This window comes from Astatotilapia calliptera, chromosome 4 (genome assembly GCF_964374335.1).
Source record: "Astatotilapia calliptera chromosome 4, fAstCal68.1, whole genome shotgun sequence".
NCBI lineage: Eukaryota > Metazoa > Chordata > Actinopteri > Cichliformes > Cichlidae > Astatotilapia > Astatotilapia calliptera.
This window is the reverse complement of record NC_137425.1, coordinates 27,081,447-27,093,538: the sequence shown is the minus strand read 5'-3', so window position 1 is coordinate 27,093,538 and position 12,092 is coordinate 27,081,447. Positions and strand designations below refer to the sequence as shown.

The 12,092-nt window shown below is 39.1% G+C and overlaps 1 protein-coding gene across 1 annotated transcript in view; it reads left to right on the top strand.

The window, feature by feature from the left end:
* Nucleotides 1-12,092, top strand: part of usp43b (ubiquitin specific peptidase 43b) — a 91,807-nt gene that overhangs the window by 58,523 nt on the left and 21,192 nt on the right. Inside the window, exons 7-8 of the mRNA XM_026165771.2 lie at nucleotides 6,792-6,954; nucleotides 9,515-9,626. Of these exons, the coding sequence (XP_026021556.1) occupies nucleotides 6,792-6,954; nucleotides 9,515-9,626 (275 nt within the window). The remainder of the gene's footprint in view (nucleotides 1-6,791; nucleotides 6,955-9,514; nucleotides 9,627-12,092) is intronic.

Here is a 12,092-nt window from a genome sequence, read left to right as displayed (position 1 = left end):
AACTTCTTATCTGGTGCACGTCTTTTATTTTGACAGCGCATGCGCACCTGCGGACCACTTATGTGCACCCCTGATTATACAAGGCTACTGTCACTAGCTTGTTAGCATGCTAGCTTTAGTAGACATCTCAGCAACACATTACATAGACACTTTGCTAGTTCTTGCTAGTATGAAAGGCGGGATGAATCTGTGCTTTTATGCTGTTTATGCCAAATTCTGACCCTGCAGCAGAAATTTAAGACTTGACTCATTTTTCCAATCTTCTGCTGTCTAATTTTGGTGAGCCTTTAAGAATCGTAGCCTCAGATTCCTGCTCTTAGCTGACAGGAGGAACACTCAGTGTGGTCTTCTGCTGCTGCAGCCGACCTGCCGCATGCTGTTCTGCACACTTTCTTCTTCTTCTCCTTCTTGCTGTTACCAAATAGGTATTTTCCCCCAGATAAATGATGCTCGCTGGATATATTTGTATTAACAAGCAGCTGAACAAGTGTATCTAATAAAGTGGCTGGTGAGTCTTTAGCATAACCTCATGTTATGAGTTGTTTGAAGTGTTTAATCTACAGATTTTCATTAAATACCCCACATATATATGTACACTCCTCTATGTCTAAATTACTTATGTACACAATTCATAAGTAAAGATACTTTGCTCAGTTAAATTTTATCTCTGATTTCATTTTAGTCCAGGAAGACAAATGTTTTCTGTCTTATTACCAATGCAATAAAAATGAAATTAAGTTATGAGCAAAGTATGAGCTATTTTTATTTTTGTGCTATTTTAGTGCTATAGTGTTATATTTAAATAAACAATACTTTATTGCTTTTATCTGATTTCAGTGATTTCTAATGCTTTTACACAATCTGGCACAGTCTGCAATCACTAACAGGTCTGATCCATGAGTTTATTTAACTATTCATAAACGGTAAAAGGAAAACAAAACTAATTATGTTGTTTAACTATATGATATGATAACCAACACTCACCAGGAGTCTGATTAAAAACATTTTTCCGCTCAGTGCTCATGAACGGTGCATGGACCCGTGTGGATTTTACCCTGAAGCGTTTACTTTAAGAACAGATCTAATACAGCTGGTGTGCAGTTAAACCCCCCAAAAAATGTAACCATGTTTTATAATCCTCAGTTGCACTGATGCAGTTGCACTGATGTGTGGTCCCTGTTACTCCTATCACACTTTTTTGATTGACTAATATTTACTTTTTCATGTAGTGAACATCATGGTAACAGCTACTCATAAGTTAGCGTTATATCCAGCAGATGTGAAATGCTGTTAGAGACAGCATGAGGTGCTCACTAAAGAGCTGTGATGAATGAAAAAATTGTGTGCTGTGGATTAAACCAAAGTCAAACCCATGACGATGTGACCTTTCCACTCAGAACTCTCACCATCGCTGCTGCAGTCTTAAAATTAATCTCTTGCATCATATTCCCGCATGATGCTTATCACCTGCCCTGTATACTAAATACGTCATTGCATCCTATGATTCACATGTTCATGCTGGATGACAGAATTATGACCATCTTTTATTAATTAGGATTTATTTATTGGAATACTTTCTTTCATTCATTTCAGTCTCACTTAAATTGATGTCTTAATGTTGAGATTCTTTAATGTACTGGTAAACAACTAGGTTGGATTTACATTAAAAATGTAATCTTGACACATTTAAGTGAAGAGGAGTCTTTCCTGTTTGAGATCTGATGGTGCTCTGACAAGAAATAATGAGCACAATATCATTGTCAGGAAGATTATTGCCAGGGGTTAGACTTGAATAAAGGAGCGCCTGCCAGAGAATACTTGGAAACAGATATTTGGCTTCCGCGGTTATATATCCATCTCACGCGTTTTTCTTTTTGTTACAAACATAGAACAGTTTCTGCCTTTTTTCATTTATTGCCAAGTTTCAGTAAGATGACATCATCTCCCATACTGTAGTCTGTTTGAACATTTTCTTTACCGTTTACTGTCTCATCATTTTAAAGCAAAGACTGATTTAACATCATCATGTGAGCTTTCTTAATCTGCACATCCTAAAAACTTAGAGGATCTAGTGTGAAATCTGCCAAGGTATCAGTTTTCTAACAATTTCTGCTTTCAAAACATGTAGACTTTCAGATCTAGTCATGACAGCGGCATGTAGTGTTTTACGGAAGAGCTGATGAACACACCACCACCCCCCAGCGTATTTTCTTGGTCCACAGTGTACCTTATGTTGATTTTCTGCTGCTTGTCTTGTATTTCTTTATATTAGCCAACATCCTTGTGCATCTTAGTGCACTCTACCTGGACATCTTCACCTTTCTGCACTCTTTCTAGGCTGAATAATTGGCAAAAAATATTACTTCTATGGTTATAAACAGAATGTTTTATGTTAGCTGAATTAGAATTGTTCCTTTAAAAAAATGTACCAATATCACACCTTATTAGACATAAAAATGTATATTTGGAACATTGTACATGAAGTACCCAAAGTAAAGTAATTATTTTCTAGAACAAGTGTTAAATGGATTGATTTTAATGGTGCAGATGTTAAAGGCTGAGCTTTTTTAAAGTACTTTATGTTCTGTTAACTCTACATTAATGCATTCAGAGCTACCCGCTGTGGCGATCACTTTGATTAAATGAACAACCAAATGTAGCTTCTTATTCTATTATTCGTTTGTAGTCCTGTGAGGAGTGTGTATCACTAAATAAGCTGCTTTTAATGAGCTCAAAAAAAAAGTATTTTAAAATATCTTATTAGTAAAAAAGCACTTGAGCACTGTGTCATGGTTAGTTGTAAATATCTACAGGTGGATGTTAATAAGGATGTAATGGTGGTTTATTGGCAAAACAGCAACTTTACATTTTGTCAAGTGATTTCTTAGAGATGCAAATATGGAAGAACTTTTGTGGTCTGAAGCTGTTCGACTTACCTGTTCTATTATCATTGCCTGTCCAACTAGCCAAATGTAGCCACAACATGGCAGCAGTTCACAGGATTTTGCAAACAGGTAATAAAAAAAAGTTAACATTACAGAAGACTATCAGTTTAAGATGAGATTGCTTTTACTTTGGTTTTAATTCATGTCTGTTTTGGATATTATTGGACAAGCACTGCCTGCCTTGCTTGCCCAGTCACAATGCCAACGAACCATGCAGGCTATAAATAGGAGGTAGGTTTGCAAAGCTAAGTGTGTCCAGTGTTGGATGGTTTTTGGGGGGGTTGAGTCAATTTAATATAAAGCTAACACAAGGTTAATTTTATCTCAGGATGGTGGTGCGTGAGATGAGCCAACTTGTTCACAGCATTCCCAGAGTATGATTTATTTGGTGTCCCTATATCAATAGGGCATTACCATCCAAAACGTCACAATAGTATGCTTTATTGATTTTTTTCCTCAACCACTCGACCGTTGTACCACATGTTTGTTGATATTAGTGGTTTTAACTAAAATCCTTTTTAATATTGTTTTATTGATCAGCGCCAAATCAAAATAGTTGCCTCAAGATGCTAAGGTAGTGTTGGGCAAGTTTCTTTGAAAAAGTAATTAATTATAGTTACTAGTTACTTCTTCAAAAAAGTAACTGAGTTAGTAACTGAGTTACCAGATTCTAAAAGTAATTAATTACTTGAAAAGTAACTATTGCGTTACTTTAAAAAAATATATGTTTAACCCTCTGGGGTCCAGGGTATAATTGGCCATTTTAATTGATCTAAAATCAGACAAAAAAAAAACATAAAATCCGAGTAGAAAAAGTGATATTTTTACTGTAACAACCACAAACATGTTCATTGAATCATATTTCATAACCTTAAATACAAATATAAATTGTGAATTTTAAAATCATATGCACAAGTTTTGCAAACAACAAAGTTATTTGTATCCATTTATCTTTTACCTTGACTATTAACATAACCATCAGGTGTTCTGCATTCAATCAGAAGCCAAACAAATTATTTGTGCCACTCCAAAAAAATAATTTCTGTCCACTATAAAGGAGAACATCACAGCCTGATACCTGCAGGTCTGACAGCAGCAGGGGTATCACATTAAAAAAAAATTTATGTTAAAAAAATTTTGTATTAAAAAACAATACAAATTAAAAACAATACAAATTAAAAATTTTGTATTGTTCAATACATATGCGTACCGAACCGAAAGCACTGTATCGAACGGTTCAATATCGATACGAGTATTGTTGCACCCCTAGTGATTGCCGTCCGCGGGAGCGCGCGCAGCCCCTTAAAGCTGTAGCGTCCAGATTACTTATAGCTACTTCCGTGCAACTGATATAAGATGCGGTAAGCTGAACACAGCTTCAACCATTGACTGTAGAAAACAACTTTTGTACAGTCAATGGCTTCAACCGGCTGTTTGTTGAAAAATAGTAACACGACCGCATTTTCTTGTTAGTAACTGAAACAGCGTTGTAACGATAGGAATATCGTTTGTTTGTAACCCTGTTTGTTCAACAAGACCTACAGTCTTGTTGAACAAACAGTTTAGCTCAAATCAAATATTTGGTGGTGTTATTAGGTTTCCCAATAATGAATGGAGCATTCGTTATGAGTAACATCTGTCCAGCCAAACCACTGCCTTTCACTGTTTTGTTTATATGATTAAATCTGTTAAATGTGACAATAAATCACTGTGGAAGATAAGGTTACGCCTAAATGACATCAGTTCACTGAGACACACAACAGTACCAAGCAGGTCTGAAATCGCGCTTTGACAGCTTTCACAGACAATCTTCCTCCTTATGCATCATATTTTCAGTGCTTAATTTTTTTGTCATTAATACATACTTGTTATGTAATATTTTACTACAAATTCAAAGCTGTAAATGTGCATCTGTTACCTGACTGAAGTTCACGTCTGACTGCCTTTCCTGTTCAAAGACACGACTGTGCAGACTGCTAATGGAAAGGAGGGATAGCTGTTGCTGTGGGTAGAGTATATCCCATTAGGCGTAGAGGTGTTTAATTATGGGTTCTCATAGTCTGGCTGTGTTTAGTGAGGCTCAACCTCTTCATCTGTTTGACAGTGAAAGAAGCCTGAGAGTGCAGGGGAAGGAAGAGTTTGCCGGCCTCCTGCGGTTTCTTAGAATTAGTTAGAGGCTTTTTCAGGATAAAAGGTCAGGATCAACAGGTTTGTGGTTTAGTGTGGTGCACATTTGTGTGTTATAAATGTCTCATGGCTGCACTGTAATTGCCTTTTTATAGAATGCCTGTGGCAATAGACAAGTTCGGGTTACATGAATGAAAACAGTCAAATAGACACACACTGAACTGTTATTCATCCTGGAAACAAGGTTTAAAAAATAATGAGAGCAGCAACAGGAGCTTTAAAAAAAAAAGCCTAGAAACAGTTCAGTTTTTGACAGCTTAATGTAAAAAACAGATTTAATGACAAATGACAGGTAGGTCTCCTCCCAAGCACCCCTGCATAAATCTTAGTGAGACAAGCCAGAATATGGCTTATGAATTTCATGTTTCATGGGGGATCTAAAAGGAGATTTTCACCCATAAATCATTCCCCTGAGGTCAACCCTCATGTAAATGGAAAGCTCCTAGTGAGCAAGTTTTATCACCCGCTTGCTTGATTAGGGCAACATTAGGAAATCAAAAGCTGTGCATATTTATTGCGCTCAATCGCAAGGTCAAGACACTGCAATCAGAAGTTTAATATTTAAGCTGTGGTGGTTCGACTCATTTTGAAGAGATCTTGTCCTTCATACAGTGCACAGCTTAATGCCCTCACCATTCAACTATATGTGTGTGTGTTTTCCAGTCTTCTTCCCCTCTCCTCCAACCAGGGCGGTGGCTTCCCCTCCCTGTGTCTGGTTCTCCTGAAGGTTTCTTCCTGTCAAAAGGGAGTTTTTCCTTCCCATTGTCACCAAGTGCTTGTTCATAGTGGCTCATCTGATTGTTGAGGTTTTCTCTGCATTAATGCATTAATTTATTTTACAAAATAAAGTGCCTTCAGGTGACTGCTGTTGTGATTTGGCATTACGTGAATAAAACTGAATTAAACTGAACCGAGTTGAATTAAATGTGTAAGAGGAGGCACGTTTCAGCACAGGCTTGCTGCTTTACAACAGTCTCAGTAACATGACATTTGCTTTGTCATTGATGAATCATGTGTTAGGTGTAAACAGCATTGTTTAATGAAACATTGTTGTATGGGAACACAGCCGCTGTGGTCAATCAATACCGTCTGCAAGTAATTTAACATGTGATTTATTGCCGTGAACTTCTGAATCACCTACTTATGTGCCAAGCCTGAAGGTTGTCAGCTGTGTGATGAGAAAGCAGCTCCACTGACGTCACATCAAGCAGGAATCTTATAGTCTCCGCTTTTCCCTCATTCGGTCACACTCCTCTGTGTGTTGGTACAGACACGAGGGGACCGAGCGAGAAGTGGCGCTTCTTGGCACCCCACCAGGACGGGATGTGGAACAGAAGCTGTATCAGATAATACCTCCTGCTGAGAGTGCAGGCAGCCATTGGTCCATCTGTTCTCCCCTCTGAATCACTGTTCCCCAAATAGAAAGTTGCTGTCTCGCCACTTTATATATCTCAATTCTCCTCCTTACTCCCCAGTAGAGGTGTTAAGTTTCGTGAACACATTCTCGGCACATGGAATCAGTTCAGCTTCCTTTCAAGAGCAACGTGAAATATTTGGTGCTGTAAATGCAAAGTTGTTAAAAGCTGACTCATTTTAGTGCCTCTTTCCTCTTTTGAGCACGCTCTACTTCTCAGACTTGTGTTCCCCATCCTCTTCCAGGGTACCATCACAGCCTACCATCATCCCCATACGCAACAGGTCCTGAGGGTCAGAGGTTACCCCCATCTGGGACGTTATCATCAGAGTTCCTCAACCAAGGTGCCCCCGTCAAGATTCTGCTGCTGGTGTGCAACGCTGCAGGAGCCGGCCAGCAGGCGGTTAGGTAATTACATCAATGGGCTGCTCACTGTAACATCCTCTCTGACAGCAATTGTTCTGTAATAGCTTAGACATCACACCTAAGCAGCAGACCTGTCAAATGATCGCTGTGTGGGAGCGTGCCTGGGGTCCCAGTAAGAGTGATACTCTCCATGGGAAGAGTTTGGAAGATGACTTCCTTAAGTATCAGAGTTCATCTACTTCATCTCTCAACTTTAACTTTATTCGCTCAACAACATTTGCTCCTTGCCAGGTCATACGTAGCTTATTCATGGCCACTGTAGTCTAAAAACACTGATATTTCCATCTCCAGTCATTTAGGATGATCGCATGAAATCAAGAAGCTCCTGAGGTCAAACCCACTAGTGACACGGGGCCTTTATGTGTGGCGTTTGCACCCTCTCCTTATGTCTATGTGGGTTCTCCAGCTTCCTCCCAGTGACATGCATGTTAGGGTACCAGGCCTAAATCAGTTGTAGGTGTGAGATGGTGGCGGGTTGCAAAGCAGCTTGCAGATGCAGGAGCATCTTTGGGCAAGCTAAGCAGCTTTAATTCCATACACTATCATAGATTTAACAAGTGAATGCATACAGTCCATTGGTGTCCTGCCATCAAGTGGTGGACAACCTAATGTTGTGAGGTTACACTTTAAGCTGAACATTCATCCGCCCTGTTTTATCCGAGGTACTAGAAAAATGGAATTCTAAGCTCATGGAAGTGTCTTGCCATTGGATGTTACATTTGCCAGTGTTGTCAGTTTGTCCATGCTATAAGATGCAGGCTCATACTTTAGAATTTAAAATGTTTCCTTTCTTTATTTTATATATATTTTTTTGTATATATAGAAATAATGAATCCAGGAAGTAGCCACTTGTCCTTTAAACCTAATCAACTTTGATAAACTTGTTTTATACATAGCCTTCCTCTAGGGAACCACTTCAAGGTCAGATTATCTCCCTGTCACAGAAAAGGCTCACATTTCACTCTGTGACTCAGTGAGATGAGTTTCAAATCAAACGACCGAGGACTCTGACATCTGGCGCTATACACAGAGATCCATTAGACACTGTGACAGAGTCCAGAGAGATCAATATAGGTGAGCTCGCCAACGCGACTGAGAGAAAGTCCGCTCAAATCTATAAGGGTCGGCCTCTCCGTTTCTCCTTCAAACGCCTCTCTGCCATTGCTCAGCCCACCCACCTATCTCGTTCTCATCAGATGACAGCTGGAGGACTGTGCAGCGCCAAGAAAATGACATTGGAGTCACATAGTTGTTTCACTCTTTTTAGTCGAGCATCACAGACACATTTCTGAGCACCAGTGTGAAAACTTGGAACTGTGATGGGATATTTTTATGTGTGGAAACCCAAAGGTGTTACTTCTATTAGCAATTTGGTTCTTTTGCATTTTGCCTGTAGATGCCAATTCTTACACCTGTCGGCTCAAGTATAAAATATAGACCTATCAGTAGATAATAGATATTTCTGTATGACCCCAACTCTCACATTTCTTTCATGAAACTTCCAAAATATTGTGTGAAAGAAATAATAAACTGGGATCTCTGAAGGTAAGGCTATCTGTCACAAACCATAGAGCAAGACAATTACATTTCATACTGCTGGCAATAACAGAAAAGCAGCTTCCAATGAAAGAGTCCACATCATAAAGGCCTGCAGACAGCACGTCAGGAGAGGGGCATGCATGTTGTAGATGATGGCAGATAGTGTGCTGGCATACTCTTAACCCACTGACCAATGCCTACTTGCCTGATCTGCCTCCTTGTGACTTTGCTTTCTCACCCAAAATAAAATTCAAGCTAAAGAGTGACTGTTTTGACAAAGTGAAGGGAATTTAGCACACATGGCTCAGGCACAAGTTCAATGGTAATCCTGCAAAGCCATCTAAAATTAGCTGGTGTTTTGGAAGCAGTGCAGGTAAATTTGGACACATTTGAATGAGGCACTGTTTTTGATTTTTTTTTAGGTTTGGAGTCGAGTGGAGAACTTTGCAGATTATTTTAAGAAATCCATTCATCTATTTTCTTAACTGCTCATCCAATTCAGGGGTTGCAGGAAGCTACGGCCTCACCCAGCTTTCACTGGCACAATATGTTAAAATCTACTGTTTTGCTTCAGTGTCTGCAAAAATGTGCAAATGAAAAAACACAGTGTCTTTAAACATGCACCAGAGCTTTTCTTTCATTCATTACAATTCTGATGTGTATCTGCTTCTTATTTTGTCTCTTTATGGACGTGTATGCTAATAAATCTAATACATACAATAGCGGGTTGACCTCAATTAAATGAGTATTATAAAAAATGCGTCATGTGATCTGTCATGTCACAGGGTCTTTTCCATTTCTTATCTCCCTTCTGTAGATGGGCTGTAATGAGAATTCTGCTCTAATACTGATAATGATGATAAATAATTATTTACATTACAATAGGATAAGAAGGCGGTGAGTCAGTAAGGGGTAATATGGGATGGCTGAGTGGTGGTGTTGCCATTTTGAATTCATCATCTTTTAGCTCCTGTGACACTAATTTCCTCTGTGCTGGTTTTAGGTTCGGGCCTCCGTTCCTCATGAGGGAGGACCGGTCTATTTCCTGGGATCAGCTGCAGCAGAGCATCCTCAGCAAGCTTTATTACCTGATGATCAACGGAGCTCAGGCACAGGTAATACAAAGATAGATTTTTTTTTTTAATGATTGAAGGAAATTTTGTTTTGTTTTGTCTTCTCCTCATGTCCTATTGAGATATCCATGCCAGGGTAGGGATTCACAGACTCACGTAGAGAAATTCTAGCACAACAGATGCTTAACTCCATGTCCTCTGGTTAAACCCAACTGCCAGAGATGTCTAGGAATTCAGTCTAGGAACCAAAAAAACTAACACTGATTATTAGACACACTAATTAGGCACAACTAAAGCTATAGTAAAGCCCCATAAAGACTAAACTAAAACTACAATACAGCCCTGTGCAATAAATCAGTAATAATTATAATAATAACAATAATAATATTAATAATACAGAAAAGATATTGTACTGTACCCCTGCATTATGACACCTATGATGCTTTTAAAGCTTATATTTAATGGCAGTGTGCGTAGGCGGGTGTGTTTCAAGCACCAGCTAGAGTTCCTGCAGAGCCGGCTGGCGCACCTGTTCCAGGCCAGGTTTATTGGCTCGAGACAGAGCAAAGCATGCCCACACAGTGAACACAGTGACACTGTGTTTCACAGCCGCGAGATCTCAGAGCTCAGAGCTGGAAGCAGCAGAGACGAGCTGGTGTCCTCTCGCTGTGCCTACCAGCACACCAAAGTAGAGTCAGGTGTACTGGTATGACAAATGCTGGTTTGTGTCGTAAAAAAGAAAAGAAAAAAGAAAGATTCTTTGCCCTCGAAAAACACAAGGCAATCATTTTGGGTAAAATGCAAATGAAATATATAAAATAAAATGTTTATTTACTGCATTTGAATAATTAATCATTAAATTGAGATATGCTTGGTATGAACTGAATGTATGCTAGTCAGGTGAATTTGACCAACTCATCAAAAAAAGCCTTTTATGTCATACTTATGTAACAAATTTATATGTAATCCGGTTATTTTAAGGCAAATAAATATTTATTTGAGTTTTGCACCCTAAAGGGATGCATGAGCGTAGCTGTTCTCTCGTCTAGGCTGTTTATTTCCCTCTTTTCGTGTGCTGATGAATGAATAGATTGCTTCCTCTGTCTCAGAGCCTCATTTATAAGTCATTTATATAGTCACGTTTGAGCTGGGAGCATTGCTTTTGTCCACTCATGCATTACGGTGTAGTGTTGTTGTTTGCCAATCACATTTACTGGTCCTGCTCAGTCTCAATCACGCTGTGTTATCTTTTCTATGAGCAAATGTTGGGATTTCTTAGGAGGTGAATGTGGATTCTTTACTAATACACACTGAGCTGTTCATGGGATGTGATTGGGGCGCACTGACATAATAAATAAAAATAATACACAAAAATTGGAATAACATGGTATTTTAGATCAACCCAAGGTCGATCTAAAACTGACTTTCTACTCCGTTCATACTCAAAGCACTTTCTTTCTACAAGCCTCATTTTCTCATTCAAATAGCACTTTTTTGTAATCTTTGAACCTTCACATGGACGATAGATGTATCAACTTAAGATTGATGCATCCGTCCCTGTGTAGGACACGGGGATCAGTCCAGACCATGTGATTGGAAGCAGCCCCAAAAAGGAGAATCAATGTGTTCTTAATATAAAGGCAATCAAATTTCTTCTCAGGTTTATTGCAGATTTGACTCACAGGAGAGCTACATTGTTACAAACTGTTACAGTTTGTTATAACTGATCTGCAGCATTAAAAAGACAACACACGTCAGGTGTGTCTGAGTCTCAGTATCTGTTGTTTCGCTCTGTATTTGCACTGCTGAGAAACAACACGCACGAGATGTTTTCATTGTGTAAAAAGAAATAAAGCTAACTTGCCTGTTTGTATTTTGTCCATCGGGTTCCTCATTCCCCTGACGCTCTACATTCAGTTCACTTCTGCTCCCTTCCATCAAAATGCTGGTGTTAATGAGGACCTGAAAAATCTGTACTCAGCAGCAAAGAGTTACAGGACAGAACCAAATCATTGCGCACCTCGTTCACAGCATTGAGCGTCCACCTGTGCCAATCATACATTCGTTCTGGTGATACCTTCCCCTCCAAATATGCAAACTGTCAAAACCACATCAGACACAAAATAAGCTGTGATTTTTCTTCCAGTGTTAAACTGAAATTTACAGTTGTGTGATATATTTATATAATCTCCCAAAGGTTTGTGACATCTTTACATCACCAAGTCCAATACAAGACGTCAGATGCAGTGGAGACAGGTTCTCTGGAGCGATAAATAATACTCCTCCATCTGCCGATCAGATTAGTAAGTTAATTAAATCATTTCATTCTACCAACTTTGTGGGAACAGTTTGACGATGGCCCCTTCCTGTTCCAACATGACTGCGCAACAATGCACGAAGCAAGGTACATAAAGATGATGAGCAAGAAGGACTTGACTGGCCTGCACAGAATCCTGACCTCAACTCAAAAGAACACCTTTGGGATGAATTAGAGCGGAGACTGCAAGT